Source organism: Bufo gargarizans, chromosome 6 (assembly GCF_014858855.1).
Source record: "Bufo gargarizans isolate SCDJY-AF-19 chromosome 6, ASM1485885v1, whole genome shotgun sequence".
NCBI lineage: Eukaryota > Metazoa > Chordata > Amphibia > Anura > Bufonidae > Bufo > Bufo gargarizans.
Window position 1 is genome coordinate 59,736,128 of NC_058085.1, and position 23,264 is coordinate 59,759,391.

Genomic DNA, 23,264 nt, shown 5'->3' on the forward strand with positions numbered 1-23,264 from the left:
GAGATTGGTCAAACTTTTGCTTGATCTACCATATGAGTTAGTCAATGTTATGGGTTTAGGTAGGTTTTTCCCCCCACTTTGAGGTAAAATCAGACGAAATTCCCCAGGGTTGTTTTGTTTTGCCTTCCTCTGGAGGAAATAGCTATATCTAAGGCTTTATTGCTGTAGCTACCATGTGCTGGCGATACCCACCAACCTATAGTGGCCAATGGCGGTGGGTTTAATGGCGGTACTACTTTTACATTTGGGGGAAGCTAGCCTAAAAAAGATTGCACTTGATAAACGCCTGTACTTTTCCAATCTGACCAGATAACTATGGCTGTTGATGGAGTCATGTCCAGGCTAGAAGTCAACTCTGCTAGACACCATAACATTTTGTACAGATATGGTCGTTTTCTGTGAAGGTGTATGTCAGGACTTTACTGTTGATGGTCTATCCTACAACCCTGACGACCACCAGAGCTACAGAGCTCAGTCCGTTGAGTAGTGGACAGAGCTTGTAACTGCAGTGCTGCCATAACCTCCTCTGTCCACTCCACCATGGACAAACCTGTGCAGTTCCTGTGCTGAGCTACTTATGAACAGCTGATCTGTAACGGTCGGACCCCCCCCCCCCCCCCCCCATCAGATATTAATGGCCTATCCTGAGGATAAACCATCAGTAGTAAAATTCTTAACACTCCTTTAAGTGAGGTTTGATGTTTGATTTAATCTTGTACCATGGACTTCTCTGCAGTGAATCCACCTCAAAATCCACATGTCACATGCTCTGGCATAAAAATATGCCACATGTGACTTTACTCAAATATTCCTCAAGACTTAGGGTCCATTCTCACGTCCGCAAAATGGGTCCGCATCCGTTCCGCAATTTTGCGGAACGGGTGCGGACCCATTCATTTTCAATGGGGCCGGAATGTGCTGTGCGCATTTGCATTTGCGGATCCGCAATTCCGTTCCCCAAAAAATAGAACATGCCTTATTCTTGTCCGGAATTGCGGACAAGAAAAGGCATTTTCGATGAGAGTTCCGGCGATGTGCAGTCCGCAAAATGCGGAATGCACATTGCTGGTGTCTATGTTTTGCGGATCCGCAAAACACATATGGACGTGTAAATGGACCCTTATTTAGAGACGATCAGTTAAGAAACTCAGGGGCAGTATTCACAGCTATTTGCGAGTAGTAAAGTACAAAAACAAAAAAACTTACTCAAGAAAAAGTGCACGAGCGACAGTTTCTCCCAGACTGTGCGCCTTATGAAACAACGTATAAAGATATGGAAGCAGCGAATATCGAATGCGCAAAGCATTCCTTATGGCTTCTTGAGATTGCTTGGAGAAAACATAGGGTTCTTGTGGCTGAAAGGAGGAAAAAAAAACAAAAAAAATTTTTTGGTAAAAATGGAATAAGTCCAATATATATCTTGACTCTTGAGCATTCTAGATTTTAAAACATGTTAAAAACTTCAAAACAGTAAATAAATAAGCAATAGTAATGAGACTAAGTTATAAGTATCAGGAGAAGACGTATTTTCTTACCTGACTATCACGATTATTATGATTTCTCATAAATGGGTAAAAGGCACCAAGTTGACTCCATCGCACACATAACTCTTCCGTTGTACTCCCACCAAAACCACATATGTCTGCCCCAACCATGGGAACACCGTACATGTTGAAAAGTAATATGCCTGAAAAGTGTAGGATGATGTATCAAAACCAAGAAAGAAGACGGATATCTGTTTTTATCACGATACAAATTTTAAAAAATATATCCTACCAGGTATTGAGTAGTAGAGCTGTTCCCAGGTACTTTCCACATCACCTGTCCAATGACCTGCATAGTGACCATGACTGGAAAACGTGGATCTGGAGATCACAAAAGGGCGTTTTCCCCGGATCCTCACCAAAGCACTAGCAACAGGTGAAAAAATATCAGTCATACGATAGATTGTTAAGCCCCTTGTGCCGGTGATTGGGGCAATTATCGGGAAGGAACATTCTTAGGAACATTCACTTCCCATGTACTATCAATCACCTAAGGAAGGAGCAAAAGCTCCTTCATTGGGTGAAAGCATCGTTAATGCAGCAGCAAAAACATTGTTTCGGGGCAGCAGATCATCCTGTGTGACTAGAGATCTGCCCAGAAACCAAGATTGTCTATAAGGATGAGCAATTGCAGCAGTGATTGCTCGCCCCATACAGAGGAGATGATTGCCACATGATAATGTTGCTCTCACCTCCTCTGACTTGTAGGCAATTATTGGGAATGAATGGTTTGTTCCTGAAAATTGCTTGCCGAGTTGGCCCGTGTAAGGGGACCTTAAGACATAGTGCTAGTATCTTCTCTGCTCACTTACTGGTGGGATGCTATTGCCTCGGACAGTCCATACAGATTGTGAAGATTATAATGTGAAGAGAGATGCTGCTGACTTGACACACAGATTGTAGCGTGGCTTAATGCACCTCCCACTACGGCTGTAAGGAAAAAACAGGATGCAAACTATTACTGTTATGATCATGGTTGGCCGAGGCCCTTCCTAGTCATAGTATTGTAATTTATGGCTGTATTAGGCCTTATTTTGGCCTTCAGGTCAAAGGGGCTCGTTTACTAATCTGAAATATGCCTAACTATCTGTGACTATTCCCCTCTAATGCCAGGTCTAAAATTGAGGGTGGGGAAGAGGACGGGCCGGCAGCACCATCTCATTTACCATTTGCTATGCCAGTTTTAGGCGTAGAAAATGGTCTAAATGTAAAACAGCAAGGAAGCAGTCTTACATTTAGAACTAGCGCTGGATGCTCCGAAGTTATGGAGAGACCAGCGCCTCTTCATAACTTTGGCGGATCCACCGCCAGCGATGGGACTTTATTAAGACCGGCGTCTAAAACGTCAGTCTTAATAAATGTTTCTCAAAGTATTTTTCTTCATCCCTGCCTTCTGAGAGAGCCTTAACTCATACTTACCAACATTTCAGTTGGTAAAATCGGAGCATCTAAGCCATGCCCCTGGGAACTCCCTGACCCCACATGGGAGCACCCAAGGGTTTGAGTTTGCCCTCCCCATTTTTGGCCCAGGACAGTGTGAATTTGCAGGGACTGTGTCTGAAAGTTGGGGACAGTCCAGCCACATTCGGGACAGTTGGCAGCTATGGCCTTAAAGGGGTTATCCCATGAATAATGTAAAAAAAAATTCAATCAGACATCATACAGTACATGACAATCTCTTTCTAACAAAGCTAGAACCAGCCCTGTACCTCACATGGATCCAGAGATCTCCCCATTCATTGCTCTGCTAGATTTATATCAAGCTAACAGCCCATGCTCTCCCTATCACAGCTCAGGAAGGCGTGTCCATGCTCTCCCTATCACAGCTCAGGAGGCAGTTGAAAGACAAAACTGAGCATGTGCGGCCATCTCAGTGAACAGGACAGAGAAATAAGAAATTAAGTGGCGATATACAGATCCATTTTATGGAATATCTCAGTGGCTATACATAATTTTTAATTACATGCAGTTTGCAAAAGTATTCAGATCCAGGTGCCGGTTGTAAATATTTTTCTTTAACTTGTTTATTTTTCTATTGTTCTATCCATATCATAGCATTTGGGGGGGGGGGGGGTCACCATGAGGTGTATTTTTAATTGTGTAATTCTGGAGTTCATATCATTTATTAAAAAACTTTTTTTTTGTGGGGGAATAAAAAATAAAAAAATTAAAACTTTTGGGGTTTCCTTTTTGGGTATTGTTTACGACGTTTATTCTGCAGGTCAGTACAATTAGGGTGATATCAAATTTATATAGTTTAATTAAATTTTTTGTTTTAAACTTTTATTTTTTTTTGCATTGACAGCCATGGCTTATGTTTTCATTGGTACCATTTTGAGGTACATATAACTTTTTTATTCTATTTTAGGGAAGACCGTGGTGAACACAGAAACATCCCTTCTAGCCAGTAGAGTAACATGATCATGCACGCATTGATGATGCCAATTATATGTACTTTTAAAAAATGTTTACATCTAAATTTATTTTTAAATACAGAAGTTTTTTTTGTAAAGAACAATTGGGGGTCAGTCAGCACATCCAGTGCGCAGGTGTGCGTTGCCATGGCTGAAAGCACAATGGCAAAAAAAACGTACAAAGGTTTTTTGTGTTTAATATTTTAAATTAGTTTATTAAACTTTATTTTTCACCCTTCTTTAGACTATACTATGCGACCTTCTGATCGCTTCTATACATGATCACTTTTGACCGCTGCATCTAAAGGTTTAAACAGCTGAGGTCTAAGCTATTTCCACTCCTGGCCATTGCAGCAGGGTGTCAGCTGTAATATGGTTCTTCTTCTGAGCCCGCGCCATCTCCGGGGCCCTACTAGTAGGCGAGTTGAGCAAATCCTTTTACAATTAAACATGTTGCCAAGGGGTTAAACACGTAGGCCCATGCTCTACTGTATTACCTTATTAATATATATGCACACAGGATTTCTTAGTAGTACAGACAGACCGAGCACCAGCACAGTGATCTATATTAAAGGGGTTGTCCAGCTTAGGAGCCCACAATCCCAATGGTCTCAATCTTGCCAAATAAAAAAATAAAAAAATAAAAATAAAAAGCTCACCTGTCCATGATCCCACTATTCCCGTTCTGCTGCCCCATTCCCAAGCTGCTTCCTGTCCCCACCGGACCTGAAGTAGAGACGTACCGTTCTAGCACGTGATTGGCCACAGCCAAGACATTTCTGGTCCCTTGGGGACCGGGAGCAGCCGAGAACAGGGTAGCAGTGTGGGAACGGCAGGACTGCGGACAGGCGAGTTTATTTTGTAATTGACCACAGGTTTAGTAGACCATTGGGGTTGTCACCTCCTTGGCCGGGCAATCCCTACATAATCACATGGGAAACAACGAATAGACCTGGGAGGTGGATTGCCCCGTTTGCCCTCCTTGTGATCCGTCCTGATTATACTCCTCTAGTATTCTTCATTTCCTACATTACGCCATCAATAAGACCAATATCCACACTTCAAGATTGATGTCTTTTAATCATTTCGCTATAATATGAATCTACCTGGGACGTATGGAGGCTTTTCAAGATTGTTGTCTGGACAACCGTCTACTGAACCAGCGACAAAGTTAGAGGGTTCATTCATATCCTGTGACAGAGAAGGAATCAGAATTGCAGTAAATGGTATTAGAGGGGTTCTCCGAGACTGGGAACACTTTTTAACATAGTAACATAGTTCATAAGGCTGAAAAAAGCCCTCCGTCCATCCAGTTCAGCCTGTTATCCTGCAAGTAGATCCAGAGGAAGGCAAAAAGAGACAAATTTTCCCCACTTTAGGGGGAAAAAAATTCAGGCCATCAGAATAACTGCCTGGATTAACAACCCATCTCTAGTAACTATAACCTGTAATATTATTACTCTCTAGAAATACTACCTATTTTTCATACAGGCTGCCGGGGGTGGGACGGGGGTCACCGGTGCTCCAGATCCAGTGCTGAACTCCCTCCTCACTAGACTGGAAGTCTGATGTGCCATCTATACGCATGTCACCACTGTCAGCCAATCAGTGGCTTCAGCAGTGACGTGTGCAGGCACGGTGCCACCGGTGAGGCACAGTGATGTCACAACACATAGATAATGCCCACACGGATGCCACAGCACAGGGACACCAATGAGCAATAAAACACAAAACCGGAATACAGTTATACAACACGAATAAAACGCAAGTGTCAAAAATTACGGTAATAGCTCCTAGATGGGACAAACCGAAACACTCAGCATATCCAAAAATATAATACAAAAATAATATCCAAAAATATATCTTTATTGAAATCGATAAAACAAATAGATGCATAAATTGGCAAAGAAACACAACCACATGGAGAGTGCACAAAACACGTCGGGACATCCAGTTATAGCCTCAGAAGTAGTGGAAAAGGTGGGATGGAGAAACAAGTATAAATAAATACAAAATCAAACTATGCGGCCCCGCCGAGATAAAAGACCATGATTCACAACATATGCACAATACAGACCCGGCAAGTGGCATCTCCAAGAGACCCCGGCACGTGTTTATGCATCTATTTATTTGTTTTATCGATTTCAATAAAGATATATTTTTGTTTTATATTTTTGTATATGCTGAGTGTCTACTCGGCACAGGAATAATGCACACAGTGATGTCACAGCACAGGGATAATGCACACAGTGATGTCACAACACAGGGATAATGCACACAGTGATGTCACAGCACAGGGATAATGCACACAGTGATGTCACAGCACAGGGATAATGCACACAGTGATGTCACAGCACAGGGATAATGCACATAGTGATGTCACAGCACAGGGATAATACACGTAGTGATGTCACAGTACAGGGATAATGTACACAGTGATATCACAGTACAGGGATAATGTACACAGTGATGTCACAGTACAGGAATAATGCACACAGTGATGTCACAGCACAGGGATAATGCACACAGTGATGTCACAGCACAGGGATAATGCACACAGTGATGTCACAGCACAGGGATAATGCACATAGTGATGTCACAGCACAGGGATAATGCACACGTAGTGATGTCACAGCACAGGGATAATGCACACAGTGATGTCACAGCACAGGGATAATGCACACAGTGATGTCACAGCACAGGGATAATGCACACAGTGATGTCACAGTACAGGGGAAATATACACAGTGATGTCACAGTACAGGGATAATGCACAGTGATGTCACAGTACAGGGATAATACACAGTGATGTCACAGTACAGGGATAATGCACACAGTGATGTCACAGCACAGGGATAATGCACACAGTGATGTCACAGCACAGGGATAATGCACACAGTGATGTCACAGCACAGGGATAATGCACACAGTGATGTCACAGCACAGGGATAATGCACACAGTGATGTCACAGCACAGGGATAATACACACAGTGATGTCACAGCACAGGGATAATGCACACAGTGATGTCACAGTACAGGGGAAATATATACAGTGATGTCAGATAATGTACAACCTGACGTCACAACGCAGAGGAAATGCCATACTTCAAACAACGTCCCCTCACTGTACTGAGGCAAATATACGGACTTAATACTTACTATCCACAAGCCATCAAAAGGAACCTGGTCATGAAAGCTCTTCACCATATCGTACCACCAATGAAATGTTTCCGGGTTTGTAAAATCGGGGAACACTGTAAGACCCGGCCAAACCTGTTAGGAGTAATACAAAGTCATAACATTGTTTGGGGGTTTCGTTTTTACGATGTTCACCATAAATGATCTTATAACTTTATTCTCTGGTTGTACAATTGCAGCAATACCACATTTATATAGTGTTTTTATGTTTTTACTACTTCTGCAGAAATAAAATAAACTTTCATTTAATGTCTTCTTTAACGGTTAGTTTTTTTGTGGCATGAGTTGTAGTTTTCCTTTGTACCATTTTCAGGGACATGTGACCCTTGTATTTTATTCTGTTATTTTTTTTTAAAAGACATTCACTGTGCAGGATAAATAACGTGATCATTTTATAGTTCGGGTAATTTCTATTTATTTATTTATTTTACATTTCTTTGCCATAATAAGACATCTTGTTATGCCGTAATAAAGTATTTTTTGCTTTCTTTTTTTTTTTTTTTTTTTAATTGATCTTTTTAGTGATCATTTTTTCTTGGCCCAACTATGGGACTTGACCATGATGGCAAACAAAGATGCCTGGGGGGGTCTCTTCCCTCTAAACCACTTAGATGCCCTGCTATTTACAGCGGCATCTAAGGGGTTAAATGGCCAGTAGGTGTGCAAGGATGGCCTTCATTAGGACCCTGATGGCTATGGCAATCCTAATGCACTGCAGGAGCACTGATAGACGGGGAAACAGAGGGAACGCCGTCACTTTGTTAATGACTTTAGGTGCCCCAGATTTTATTGACCATGGTATCAAATGGGTTAAACAGCCGCCTCTAAAGGTTCCTATGGCAGCCCTGGGGCCTACCTAAGGTCCCTGACTGTCATTGAAACCTATAAGCACACCGTGATCGCTCTGTATGGGCACTAGAGGGTTGAAAAGTGAGCCCTTCTCCGTCTGTAAACCATTGCAGTGTCTCCGTCACTCCTGTCTTCATTAGACAACTGAGCGCCCGCTCCACCTGGCATAGGGCACACATGCCAGGCTTAAACTAGATAGCCATACAATAGTCTCTTCTAGCCTATAGTTCCTTGGTGACTGCTGTAAAATGTATTTTGAGGTTAAAGGAATAAAACATCTAACCAGGACTTTATACTGTACATATAAAATCAGTTATGAAATATTGCAGTTTGCACATTGACCAGTAGAGGTCAGCAGAGTAGATACAATTTCCCACCACTGTATTATGGTACCGAACATGCACAAGGTGCATTTACAGTGATAGATTAAAATATACAGCCGAGCGCTGGCTTTCTTCTAAAAACGGAGGCAAAGCTCTCTGCCATAATACCATAATGAAGGAAACCGGGTGGGAACCCCACAAGCAATGTACCTTGCCAACAAGAGGCTGGCCAGTTGCATTTGTGATAAAAACGCCTCTCTTTAGTCCATCATCATAAGGAGGGTAACTATCATGGGTGGCTGTAGTACTGATGGCTGGATCCTAAAAAAAATAATAATAATTTGGATTATATTAGATTTGAACAGAGAAATCAGATGTAGTCACAGCACCGCAATATCTCACTTCCGTACCACAATCATTACGTATTTAATGCCTTCGGCGTGGAAATCTTTAACCATGTTAGGATAATCGCCAAAACGCTGTTTGTCATATGTAAAGTCTCGATATTCATCCATGTAGTCGATGTCGTTCCACTGTACATCCTGCAAAACATCATAGGAATATGCTGATCCTACTTTCTACAGTACTTCTCTCGAGCTGCACCACTTCTCTCGAATGCGCTACCCCAAACTGCTGGGCATTCACAGCTTTAACCATGCCCTAAAGACATTCAGTTAGGCAGGCCTATCCCATGTCCCAATCTGTCTCCCCTCTCCCTTCATACATGATTTCCCAGAATTAGATCCCTTCATTCAACAGTAACCCCCCCCCCCCTTCCCAATTCCTAACGGTAATGCATTTCATATAGTTACATGGTGCAGATGAGAAAAGACATCCATCCATCAATCGGTACGTACACAGGTAAGGGCTGGCGACCCTATTTTTACCCTCTACCTCTTGTGTCTCGACTATTTCTTCATACATTGTAAGCTACGTGTTCCATCTGATTGCACAGCGCTGTGTAACATATTGTTGCTTTATAAAGAATAATATGGTCACACAGAAGTTGTCACCCTACTCCCCTTAAAGGGGTTGTCCCATGAAAAATAAAACAGTTTTCAAACCAGCACCTGGATCTGAATACTTTTTAAATTATATGTAATTAAACATTAGCATAGCCACAGAGTTATTCAAAAAATGTATCTGTATAGCGCCACCTGCTGTTTTTTCTTCTTCTTATTTCTCTATCCTGCTCACTGAGATGGCCGCACATGCTCAGTTTCCTCCTTCATCTGCCTCCTGAGCTGTGATAGGGAGAGCATGGACATGCCCCCAGAGCTGTGATAGGAAGAGCATGGACACGCCCCCTGAGCTGTGATAGGGAGAGCATGGACACGCCCCCTGAGCTGTGATAGGGTGATCATGGACACGCCCCCTGAGCTGTGATAGGGAGAGCATGGACACGCCCCCTCAGTTGTGATAGGGAGAGCATGGACATGCCCCCTGAGCTGCAGAACAAAAGACACTCCCTTTGAGATGCCAGCTTGATATAAATCTAGCAGAGCAATGATTGGGGAGATCTCTGGATCCATGTGAGGTACAGGGCTGGCTCTAGGTTTGTATGTCCTTTCTGCAAAAAGATAGAACATGTTCTAGCAGACTGCGGACCCATTAAAGCCAATGGGTCCGCAAAAAACGTGAACCACAAAGCGGATATAGTCGTGCACATGGGGCCTTAGGAGCAGTGAAGAGCGGCATAGGCAATATTCGAATTCGCAATATTTCACGAATTTATGGCCGAATATTCATCATAAATTGGCAAATTTGAGAATTCGTGATCTCCATTCATTATTTAATTGATTGCGAAAATCGACAATGTAATATATTCGCGACAAAAATTTGCAATTAGAATATTCGCGATCAACACTAAGGGGTAGGCAACTTTCCTATTGATTGCTAGGGATGTTGCTAAGTGCTGATATTCGCAATAAATTCTCAATTAGCATATTTGTGAATATGAATATATAGCACTATATTCTAAATATTCGCAAATTCTCGAAGTGGCAAAATATTTGCAATTAAAATTTGTGATTCGAATATTTGCGCTCAACACTACTTAAGAGTAAGGAACTTTAAGACTGACCTGGGTAAGGGCTCACGCACACGAACGTATTTTCTTTCCGTGTCCGTTTTTTGCGGACCGTAAAAAAAAAAACGGAAGTTACTCCTTGTGCATTCCGTTTCAGTATGTCTATATTTCCGTTCCGCAAAAAAATAGAACATGTTCTATTATTGTCCGCATTACAGACAAGGATAGTACTATTCTATTAGAGGCCAGCTGTTCTATTCCGCAAAATATGGAATGAACATGGACGTCATCCGTATTTTTTGCGGATCCGTTTTTTGCGGACCACAAAATACATATGGTCGTGTGCATGAGCCCTAATGCTGTAGATGTTGCGTATCTAGACATTTCAAAAGTGTTTAGAAGAACCATGGGAAGTCCTTGAGTGAAGGACCTATTAGACCACACAATAGTCGGGCAAATATCGGGGACAATTGTTCACACAAACGCTTATTCCCAAAATTGGCTCATATAAGGTGATGGTTCTCTTTCATCAGGATGAAAGATGCCCAATACGCCACCAGCGATCTTGGCGGTATAGCCTGAGTGTGTATGCCACAGGTGTTTCCGTGATGAGGAAGTAGAGATTCGGTCTGTGGTTTAGCGGTCTGTAGTGAGCTTTTTTATAGGCATGGCTGTCTTGTGGAGAGGCACAGACCGCCAACAACCTACTACTATCTTCTCTGGCGTGGTTCCTCAGACCTGAATCCGGATCATGCCCCATTCACTGGTGATTGCATTTGTAAACATGAATAGTATTATTCAAAATAATAACACCAGACGCGTTTCTGGGTATAGCGTATTTCTAGTAGCCATTGAGGAAGGAGTAAGCTATACTCCGAAACGCGTCTGGTCTTATTATTTGGATTAGTACTATTCATGTTTCCAAGTACGATCACCAATCAACGGGGAATGATCTGGATTGAGGTCTGAGGAACCATGCCAAAGAGGAGTGGGTTGCTGGCGCTCTGTTCCTCTGCGCACGATAGGGATACCAATGAACAAGTTCACTACAGAAAGCTAAGGCCGAGTTCACACTTCAGTTATTTTATCAGTTATTTCCATTAGTTATTTTGAGCCAAAACCAGGTGGTGGTCAAAAACACAGAACGGGAGGAAATCTTTCTATTATACCTTAAAGGGGTTGTCAAGGTTTAGAGATGAACCCGGATATAACCTCTTCTTCACTCATTTACTACGTATGAGTGGAGCATCGGAGGATTTCCTTGCTCTGATGCTCCCCCCTTGCCTTGCGCTGCATTGCGCAGGGCAAGGTATGTTTGTTTAATGCCGGTGACGTACCGGGCTTCTCCTCACTATGCTAGGCTGAGACTTCCGCCTAGCAGTGAGCCCAGTGATGTCACCGGTATAAATGTCAGTCTGTAGGTAGTTTTATAGGTGGGTACCACTGGTCAAGTGGAGAGATTCAATTCATGTTTGATTCCGCCCGACCTACTTGATCTAGGTCTGAATCAGTTGTACCAGACTGTGCTCCAATTGTCCTGAAAATTTGTGGACTCTCTCTCTTCGCCAGAATGACCCAAAAATTTAAATTCGGATGCAACTCGAATTTACAAAATTCGGGTTGAATCGGGTTCCTTTAGATTGGTTTTGCTCCTCTCTAATGGTAGATATTAAGTACTTTTCCAGTACAGCCAGTACTCAGCGCTGTGCATCTCCTCTAAGATAAGAAGAAGAAAGCGCTGAAGTCTTTTCATTCATGTCCAACCATCGTCCATAATCAAATGAATTTTAAACCAATTAAGTCAATAAATCTTAGGCTGAGGATGTAGTTTGTGATCCGATGCATCACCCTAATGCGTTTATTGTGATGGAGCACGTTCTGCCCGGAGGACAGCTGAGCCACAAATCTGATTACGTGGACGTCAGCTGTAGGCTGACCTTCAAAGCCACCAGACAAATGTCCTCTCCAAGTGATGGTGGAAAATGCAGCGTGGAAATTTAAAGATACTTAAAGAAACCTTTAATGTGGGACTTAACCAGATACTTGATTCTGCGCCGCCATCCATCACGGAGCATTATTAGATTACGGCTGCATGATATGTACAGACTCAGAGCAGTCGTCTTCCTAGAACGCACTAGAGGAAGATAACCCCTATGTAAACCACAGATAATACGGAAACAACAGACGCCATTCACATAGCGCGGCTTTCAGTCTGTAGATGGAACGCAATTTCATAGAATTTGGTCCAATCATTGTGTTAATGAAATTTTAGTCAATTCTTTAAAGGACTCGGGTAAAGCTACCATTGTGATAAGGTAAAGCTACCAAGTAGTGCGCTGTAATACCCACAGTGATGTCCCGTTCATCGGTCACATGGCCTATGTGCATCCCACTACCATTCAGATGAATGGGATTCAGCTGCAGTACCAAGCACAGCCACTATACAATGCACGGCGCTGTGCTTGGTATATTAAGAAGAGGCTGCAGTGCTTGTGCAAGCTGATAGTTGGGGGTGCCGAGAGTTAACCCCTTGAGCCAAGGATGAATTTTTATTCCAGACTTTCTGGAGCCATAACTTTTTTTTTTTTTTCTTTTATCACATAGACGTACGAGATCTTGCTTGTTGTAGGACAAGTTGTACTTTCTAATGGCATCATTTAATATTGCATACAATGTAGAGGGAAGCTAGAAAGAAATTCCAAACGGAAGACGCAATTCCTCCACAGTTTGCATTTTTACAGGGTTCCTTCCCTATGCGGTAAAAACTCTGGGTCAGAATGATTACAGCGATACCACATTTATATAGTTGTTTTTTTTTTGTGTGTGACTTTTAATACTATAAAAAAAACTTTCAAAAAAATTATATTTAGTTTTTATCGCCATATTTTGACACCCATAACTTTTTATAGTGATTCATATCTACCGAATTGTGTGGGGGTTCATTTTTTGAGAGGCGACCTTTAGTTTTTATATGTAACATTTTGGCATCTGTAACTTTTTGATCACTTTTTATACATTTTTTTGGGGAGGTGAAGCAATGAAAAAATTGCAAATCGGCAATTTTGATGTTTTTTCCTGTTGTGTCATCCACCTATGGGGTTTTTGGACATGGGGATGCCTATAAGGGTTTAGGTTTTTCATTGTTTATGTATCTTTATTTTAATTTTAGGGGTGATTTTAGGTGTACATTTTAATATTTCTTATATTTTCACACTTTTTGAAGCCATCGGGAACTTGCACATGTGATTCTGTCATAGTGTCCAATGCATTAACACTGGAATCTATGAGAATTTCTCTACGTTCCTATGGAGCCCTGCCACAATAGGCGGCAGTCTCAGAGGACGAGGGCTGCTGGAGGGAATGAATAGCTCCCTCGATTGCCGCAAGACCTGGAAATGCAGCACTTCTGTGTTTTTAGCCTATAGATGTCAGAGTCACATTTGACTATTATATGCAAAGGGTAAATCTCTGCGATTGGCATTATTGCCAATCACAGCCCCAGTCCTCTGGTGTTTTAAACAGAAGAAACCCGGTGGCTATAGCGCCTGCTGCGCTCGCAAGTGGGCACCATATTTAAACAGACAACTTCCACTGTACATGTATGGCAGCAGTCATCTAAGGATTAAACCCCCACTGATCAGATCCTTTGGATAGGCCATCTATATTTATTTATGGTGCACGCCAACGGCCCTTTTGATGTCACCACACTATGTCACACCACAAGCAGAGCCTTGCGGTATGTAGAAACAACATGAGACTCCACCCCTGATTTCCCGACACAAGGGTATCATGGGTCATGTAGTAGCGGCCTCAGGCTGTATTGTTGTGCTGACTATACTGCTGCCCGCCCCCCTTCTTCCTGCAGAAGAGTGTTCCAAAATGGTGGACATGTTATGTCTAGGAAGAGCTACAAATTTATTATCCAGTCTGGTCTAAGTTTACATCATCTACCTATTAGAGAGCAGTGTAGGACTGGAATTTATTGGGCCCACCAGAGATAATTATTCCTGGGGCCCAATCCTGTATAAAAGAAATAGACCATAGTGGCAAGTGATTGGCTTCAAAGCCAGCTCCAAATGTTTTTTTTTTTTTCTGAACCTTTGGGGCCCACAATGGTACTAGAGCCTTGGAGCCCCGGAGGATCCTCTGATTCTCTGGTGGGCCAGTCTGACCCTGTTAGAGAGGATTAATAAATCTCCTCTCCTAGGGTGCACCTAGACTTTCTGTGGCCCAAAGCAAAAATGTAAATGGCGCCAATCCCCCCTCCCCTATGCCAAATTCTCAACCAAAGGTCACACTAATATTAATAATTCTCACTTAGTAGTAATAGTGCCCCCAACTGTAATAATGTCCCCACTGTTCCCCAGTAGTAATAATGCCCCCACAGTACCCATAGAACTAATCATGTTCCCTTTAGTCCCACAGTAGTAAAAAAGCTCACCATAATGCCTCCCAGTGGTAATAATTCTCCTTATAATGTGAAACTGTAGAAAGATACCCATTAATGTGAGCCGGTACAAAAATGCCCCCTTATAATGTCAGCCAGTACAAAAATGGTCCTTCATCATGTACCACAGTACAAAAAAATGCCCCCTTATGTGTGTTAGTACAAAAAATACCATGTGAGTCAGTACAAAAAAAAAATGTCCCCTTCTGTGTGCCAGTACAAAAAAACCTCCTCTTAGTGCCCCTAGTAAAGCGAATGTTCCCATAGTGTCCACATAATGTGTGCCAATGCCCCTTACTGTGTGCCAGTACAAAAAGTACTCCCTCTTAGTGCCCCCAGTAGAACCAGTGTCCCCATAGTGCCCGTATATGATGTGCCTGTACAAAACATGCCCCCCTTCTCTGCTAGTACAAAAAATACACCCTCTTAGTGCTCCTAGTAGAGCCAATGTCCCTATAGTGCCCCCATAATATGTGCAAACGACCCCTTTTGTGCCAGTACAAATAAATACCCCTCTTAGTGCCCCAGTTGAGCCAATGTCCCCATAGAACCTTCCATAATTGGTGCCAGTACAAAATGCCATTCTTAGTGCCCCCAGTAGATGCCCCCATAGTGGCCCAACAGCATGGTGCCACATATAAAAAAAAAAAAAAAAAAGGCCTCTTCTGGCCTGTATCTCACACTGTATGCTGCGCCGGCAGAAGGAATGGCGCAAGGAGACGTCACTCCTGTACTCCAATGCAGCATTCCACTGTATCAATGTCTTGAGGATGGCGATATAGTTGAACATAAAGAGATGAGGGCTACCACAATGGAAGCGCTCATTTCCCTCGGCCCTCCCGCTGCCATCACTTAGACCGATTGTCTTACCTCTAACTGGCGTTGTGGCCTGCTACCCTCATTATGTATGTTTGATTGAGTTATGTAATGAAATGTTAACGTATGGCCGTCAGCCTTGCTAGTCTCTTACCAAAGGCATCTTGGCTTTGCTCATGTTTCTCACAACCTCTCGAGTCAAATTTGAAGTTGAATATCCCCAGCGACATATGTGGAATCCAAGGCTCCAAAAAGGAGGCATGAAGGGAAGTCCTGAACAGATAAACAAGTCATGGTTAATATCCATCATCCCATATATTGTTAACTGGTTATAGTATTGGCAAGGGAACTGTAAACGGAAAAAAACTATTTGTCTATGGCTGACTGGGGTTAAAGAGGGTATCCTGGAAGTACAATATTGATGACCTATCCTCGGGGTATATCTGATCAGTGCAGGTCAAACTCCGAGCACCCCTGCTGACCAGCCGTTTGAAGAGGCCGCAGCGCTCTGGTGAGTGCTACAGCCTCCTTACAGCATACTAAGCACAGCGCTGTACAAGGTATTGCAGCCCAGGCCCATTCACTTGAATGAGACAGAACTTTTTTTTAAAGCTTACAACAGTGTAGAATAATTTAAAAAAATGTATAAAAAATTCTACTTATCTTACCGTTCCCCTGCCTCTCCCGTTTCCCTGACAGTCTCTTCTTTCTGGTCCCTCTTGGCACACAAGAAATAGCCAATCACGGGCTGAGACAGGTCACTGCTGCAGGAAGTAATAGGCTAAATGGGCATGCTCTGTGTGTCAAGAGGGACCAGGAAGTAGTGTCCGGGTGGAAAAGAGGACCAGGAAGCAACAGAACAAGACTGTTGGAGGATCGGTACAGAGAGTGAGACTTATTTTATTACTTTACGATATATCGTTGCAAACTTTTTTTTTTTAATTATCAGCTGGGCAATTCCTTTAATGCCCATCCTAAAGATAGGGCATCATCAAAGCCTCAGAAAACCCTTTTAAGCTTCTACATGCCTTGTAGTCCTGACAGAAAGTGGCCAGCTCCAACTAACTTAATATAGAGTATTGGACCTTTTTAGACTTTTTCAAGATTGGACATATCCTAGTAGGACTCCAAAAACTAACGTCAGGACAGCTGTTATTCTATTGGACTTTAAAGATGCTTCAGGGAGGCAGGATCGGCAAATTTCTAATACAATTGTTGAATGCAGAAGCCGCACCTGCAAGGCTCCTGTGGCTTAACCAGCAACACAGATTCCGGCAAAAAAACATTATATAATCCCATTATATAAACCCAAGATGTCCTCAATGTGGATGACAAATCCTAAAGCGCTGTATACACAAAAGACCAATTCATCTGGAAATACTGTATTTTCTGCTTTATAAGACACACTTTTCCCCCCAAAATAATGGCAGTGCGTCTTATAAAGGGTAATACAGTGAACGCTTTCATTATAAAAGAACTCACTAGTAAGCAGGAGGTGTGGAGAGTGGTGAGTGTAGTGCTGCCAGTAGTCACCAGGTGGCAGTAAGTGAAGCAGAGACCACCAGATCTGCAGTGGCAGTGGAGCAGGAGAGGTAAGTTAATGTATTTTATCTCTGATGGGGGTCTGATCTGAGGTCTGATATGGGGGTCTGATCTGAGAGAGTGGAGTCCGATGAAAAATATTTTTTTCTTATTTTGCTCCTCTGAAACCTAGGTGCGTTTTATGATCAGGTGTGTCTTATAGAGAGAAAAATACAGTAAATCCCTTCCACAACAAATGGATTCAGGTTTCTTTTTGTGTTCTTATTCTTACCAATCACTTCATGATATTGGCGAATCACTGATTTGGGCTCTGGGCCTAAAAAGACATAAAAGTCCAAGATGCCTCCTATGGTTCTCCAGGTAAGGGCTGGGGTGGGCTGAAGAAGCACATCTAGATAGAAAGAGACAGACTAAGAATAAAATTGCAGTGCAGTCAACTAAACTTTAGCCTTCGACTAAATCACCTTAATAAAGAAAAAGGAACAAAACAGGCACTCACCACCTGGGACCAATAAATATATAAAGGACGACTATTTATTGAATAAGAATAATAAAAACTGATATACTGATAAAATGTCTATAATCAATCATTAATGAATACCTATAAACATTCAGGTGGTGTTAGAAGCGAAACTCTCACAATTAGTGCATACCTATACTTGATGTGCATAAATGTATAATGTCCCATCAGTGAAAGGCCCACAACCCATATTCACAGAAAACCGAAGATCTCAAAATCTGAGTTGAGGCCTCCAGCTATTAAAGTTTCAAAGTCATAGATTCGTCTAGATTCCTGTCTAGACATTTTGGAAATATGGTTTCCACCTCTCCACTGTACTTCCACTTTCTCAAAAGCTGTAAATATCAATCTACTTGGGTCTTTATTGTGGTGTTGTTTAAAGTGAAGGGATAATGCGTGTTTTTCAAATCCTTTTCTAATATTAGTAATGTGCACTGATACTCTCTTTTTCAAAGTTCTTTTTGTTCTTTCTACATATTGTTTCTTGCATGGGCATTCTATTATATAGATTACATTTGTAGAGTTACAAGATAGAAATTCTCTTATTTCCCATGCATAAGAGTTATTAGTGGAACATACTTCCACAGTTTTTCTGGGGAATGTTGTGATTCTACAATTTTAGCACCTGCCACATCTGTAGAATTCTTTTAAGTTAAACCATCCATGTGAGATTAAATCTTTAGATTTTTTTTATAGGTTTTATTGTAGGTGCTATTTTACTGGACAGATTTGGTGCTTTTGTGTATGTTATAAAAGGGACATCTGTCGTTAGTGGACCTATTATGTTATCTTGCAATACGTGGTGCCAATGTGTTTTGATAATACCCTCAATTTTTTTGTATTGTGTGTTACTGTGAGTAGAGATGGTCGATACTATCATTTTACCCTCCAAGTGTGATTTCCACAAAAGTCTCCTATGAGTAGAAACGGTCGATACTTACTATCCTTACTACTCTTTTACCCTCCAAGTGTGACTTTCACAAAAAGTCTCCTGCGAGTACAGACATTTGATACTTACTATCCTTACTATTGTTACCATTTTACCCTCCAAGTGTGATTTCCATCAGGTGGATACCTTTTCATTTTTTTACCAACCTTGAGTGACAACACAGAGCTACACAACCTGCACTGGAAGCCTATAGTTGTGATATTGTTTTCTAATAAACCTATTCATTGCACAATTCTTTTTACACCAATTTAACTTTTTTTTCTCTTTTACACTTTTTATTTTTTACTATTTTTTTTTTTACAGATCTTCAATTTTCTGTGAATATGGGTTGTGGGCCGTTCACTGATGGGACATTGGGGGTCTGGCCGATTTCTTGGCACCACGATTTACCCTCTCTTTTTCCACTTTTTATTTTTTACTATTTAAAAAAAAATAATTATCATTTTTTTACCATCTCAAAATTGCAATTACTTTGATTATTATATATTTATGCACTATTTATTCACATCAAGTATAGGTATGCACTAATTGTGAGCGTTTCGCTTCTAACACCACCTGAATGTTTATAGGTATTCATTAATGATTGATTATAGACATTTTATCAGTATATCCGTTTGTATTATTCTTATTCAATAAATAGTCGTCCTTTATATATTTATTGGTCCCAGGTGGTGAGCGCCCGTTTTGTTCCTTTTTCTTTATCTACAACAATTTTTGTGACGGGGTGAGTCACACATTACAGTGCACCCTTACAAAGTTTGAAAAGTAGGGAGAGCCACTACAAATTGTATTTACTTAAATCACCTTAATGATGATAATTGTAAAAATGAAAAATAAGAAACATATTGTCTTGCAACTGTTACTTTCTACCATGTGTTCATGCAGAGATCAGATAGATCCAACCCAGAAATAACACTTGCCGCCAACTCCACCATTTTCATTACATAGGATTTTGGACTTCTGGAGGACAGGTTACGCATGGGGCTGTGCAGATTTTGCATGTCTATATATAATGTAATATTGTCAGCATAGTGTAAAACCATAAATCTACCAACCATTGTCCAAGATTTAAAAACAAAAATTGGATTTTTGTACTTAGCGTAAAATCCCTTTCTCGATCAATGCATTAGGGGACACGGCAACCATGGGTATACGTCCAGCTACCACTAGGAGGCAACACTAGATATGAAAAAAGGTTGGCTCTGCCCAGGTGGGCTATACTTTCTCCACAGCCACTAGGCTAATCAGTTTGTACCAATAGCAGTAGGAGAGAGAATTGGGGGACACAGCACTATGGGACATCCCAAAGCAGTCCCCGAGGGTGTAAAGAGAACACGGATGCCAACAGTTGGGCGCACAGGTGCAGGAGAACTATGTGACCCAACAGAATCAGTAAAGACTATAGCATGAAATGGTAGAAAGGAAAACTAAGGAAATTGACCAAGAGGCTCCAGAACCAGGAAAAGTCCCAAGAAAAAATAAAATAAAAATCAAGGGAGACTGCCAGGATCCCAAGGACAAGTGCCTGGGAGAAAATTCCAGAAGCAAGAAAAGAACAAAGGGAAATACCCAGTTCCACCCAAGGCTGGGGTAAAAGGAAAATCTGGAGGAAAGGGAACAGGTAAGATGTCCTGAGCAAGAACAGAGAGGTGCACACTGGAGAGCCAGAGGAAGGAACTGGAAGAACCCAAGCTCCCCATTAATGAATCAGGAGCACAGCACAATCGGAAGGCATGTACTGGTAAGGACCTAGCCAAACTGCATAGAGAAGGATGCCTTTGAGGAGGATCTATAAGAGGACAGATTTAACAAGAAAGAAATGATGGTTCCAGGAAGCCAGCGAGAGAACCTGACAGGGGAAAAAATGTCTGGGAAAAGGACAAAAGTCTTGACCCAAGGAAAGAACCTCCTGGAGAGAAGGCTAAAGGAAGACCCTGAGGAACACCCAGTGGCAAAAGGATGGTAATTCCGTAAAGCCTAGAAGCAAAGGAACCCAAGCAGTAAGAGGACCTGGCAAGGAAGAATACTAGACTAAAACGCATTAGCCTAGTGGCTGTGGAGAGGGTATAGCCCACGTGAGCGGAGCCAACCTTTTTTCATATCTAGTGTCGCCTCCTAGTGGTATCTGGTGCTGTGTTCCCCAATGCCATCAACAAGAAAATACATTAATACTGCATGTATGTGGAGAGGTGGAATAGGACATACATGATTAAAAAGGTTCATAGTAGGGGAAGTTTACATGTAACAGAATTGCTGCAGATTTTACCTATGGATTTGCTTATGGAAAAGCCACAGATGAATGCAGGACCAAGCAAGTGGATGAGATTTTAACCAATCTCATCCAAATGCTGCATAAATGTCCACATATAAATTGATCTCCGGCGTGGATGTTTCAATCTGCAGCATGTCAATTCATGATGTAGAGTGAGCACTATAGCCTATTTTCTTACCTACCTTTACTTACCTTTGTAATCCTCTGGCTCTCTCGTTGCGATTCTTGCTTAGTCCCCAAATGGTCTCTGTATCGTAGTTTTTAGCAATGATGTATCATGCCGACACATGGCAGGTTACAGTGGTGAACATGTCATTGCTGGAGGCTGGGATACAGAGACTCAATGGAGAACTAGGCAAGCACCCCAACAAGAGAGCCAGGAGATTACTAAGGAGAGTTGACTGCTTTTTTCTGCTGTAAAATCTGCACAACTGGTTGCAGATATTCCTGCAGCAAAGCTTCTTCTTTGAGCATATTACTTACCCATGGCATTGCTGTTGAGCAGGAACACCCCATGAGCTGAACCATCTTTTTCCAAAGCCAAATAGAATGGATGCGAACCATACAAATTAGCTTCTTTCTACAAAAATGATAACACTGTGTAAACATCTGCATGAAAACTGAATACGTGGAAAAGCCTAAACACAGCAGAACATTCTAAAGAAACATTATGTATGAGGCAATGGGGAACCAAGAAGCTTAGTTCCTTGATTTCTCATTGATACAATCTCATTCTTTAATTAATCTTAAAATTACTGTCTACACTCTCTACAGAGGTGTCCTACCTTACCATTCTTCTGGGCTCGAGAAACCCCAAGATGAATGGTACGAAAGAAAAACGCCTCTGGTAGGCATTGTGACTAATGCAAAAGTTTTCATTTTTGAATCTCATCATCTCTTGTTGCTCATCTCAAGCCAAGAGGAAAGGAAGGACAAACATCAAGAAAGAGCCAAGGTAGGGAAGGACAAACATCAAGAAGGAGGCAAGGTAAAGAAGGACAAACGTCAAGAAGGAGGCAAGGTAAGGAAGGACAAACGTCAAGAAAGAGGCAAGTTAGAGAAGGACATAAAGAAGGAGGCAAGGTAGGGAGAGGCAGGGTAAGGAAGGACAAACATCAAAGAAGAGGCAAAGTAGGGATGGAAAAATTTCAAGAAAGAAGAAGGGTAAGAAAAAACTTCTGTATCATTTAAAGGTCATCGAAGAAATGAAAGACGCAATGGCTCCTAAGTTATTTCTTCCACTTTCATTAGATTCATAAAACGTGTAGTTAAGGGCTCTTTCACACATGTGTTGTTCTTTTCCGGCATAGAGTTCCGTCGTCGGGGCTCTATGCCGGAAGAATCCTGATCAGGATTATCCCCATGCAATCTGAATGGAGAGAAATCAGTTCAGGATGCATCAGGATGTCTTCAGTTCAAGACCGGAACGTTTTTTGGCCGGAGAAAATACCGCAGCATGCTGCGCTTTTTGCTCCGGCCAAAAATCCTGAACACTTGCCGCAAGGCCGGATCCGGAATTAATGCCCATTGAAAGGCATTAATCCGGATCCGGCCTTAAGCTAAACGTCGTTTCGGCGCATTACCGGATCCGACGTTTAGCTTTTTCTGAATGGTTACCATGGCTGCCAGGACGCTAAAGTCCTGTTTGCCATGGTAAAGTGGGGAAGCAGTATACTTACCGTCCGTGCGGCTCCCGGGGGGCGCCAGAGTGACATCAGGGCGCCCCACGTGCATGGATGACGTGATCGCATGGATCACGTCATCCATGCGCATGGGGCGCTGTGACGTCATTCTGGAGCGCCGCGGGAGCCGCACGGACGGTAAGTATACTGCTTCCCCGGTCCCCACTACTATCATGGCAACCAGGAATTGAATAGCATCCTGGCTGCCATAGTAACACTGAACGCATTTTGAAGACTGATCCGTCTTCAAATGCTTTCAGTTCACTCGCGTTTTTCCGGATCCGGCGTGGTAATTCCGGCAAATGGATTACACAACGGATCTGGACAACGCAAGTGTGAAAGAGGCCTTAGTTGATAGGAATCATGGCCCAGGTATCCAATCATCCTTGTATTAAGATTCCATCTCCTTACCTGAGGAGTAATATCCCTGTTCCACAAAGTTAGTCGGGACCAATTGGTGTTGAGGTTAATGGAAGTGAGATGCTCCCCCAAACCATATACATATTGAGAGGGAAGAGATGTAGAAATCTGCAAAAACTGATCTGCAAACAGAAGTGGAGCCAAGGCAGTGTTCACTCTACAACAAACAAAAATTAAGTTCAGCGCAGAGACGATGAGATATAATCTAAAGCAGTCTCTCAAATGTAGTCCTCTGGTACCCCCAATAGGTCATATGTT

The 23,264-nt window shown here is 42.1% G+C and overlaps 1 protein-coding gene across 2 annotated transcripts in view; it reads right to left on the reverse strand.

The window, feature by feature from the left end:
• LOC122942621 (lysosomal alpha-glucosidase-like) overlaps positions 1 to 23,264 on the reverse strand; it is a 55,740-nt gene that overhangs the window by 10,171 nt on the left and 22,305 nt on the right. For both annotated transcript variants that reach the window (XM_044300324.1, XM_044300325.1), the window contains exons 5-16: positions 22,998 to 23,163; positions 21,388 to 21,484; positions 17,435 to 17,554; positions 15,776 to 15,894; positions 8,740 to 8,871; positions 8,540 to 8,650; positions 7,119 to 7,232; positions 5,065 to 5,149; positions 2,357 to 2,474; positions 1,777 to 1,910; positions 1,536 to 1,687; positions 1,207 to 1,355 (exon numbers count right to left, since the gene is read on the reverse strand). In XM_044300324.1, coding sequence (XP_044156259.1) covers positions 1,207 to 1,355; positions 1,536 to 1,687; positions 1,777 to 1,910; positions 2,357 to 2,474; positions 5,065 to 5,149; positions 7,119 to 7,232; positions 8,540 to 8,650; positions 8,740 to 8,871; positions 15,776 to 15,894; positions 17,435 to 17,554; positions 21,388 to 21,484; positions 22,998 to 23,163 — 1,497 coding nt within the window. The remainder of the gene's footprint in view (positions 1 to 1,206; positions 1,356 to 1,535; positions 1,688 to 1,776; positions 1,911 to 2,356; positions 2,475 to 5,064; positions 5,150 to 7,118; positions 7,233 to 8,539; positions 8,651 to 8,739; positions 8,872 to 15,775; positions 15,895 to 17,434; positions 17,555 to 21,387; positions 21,485 to 22,997; positions 23,164 to 23,264) is intronic.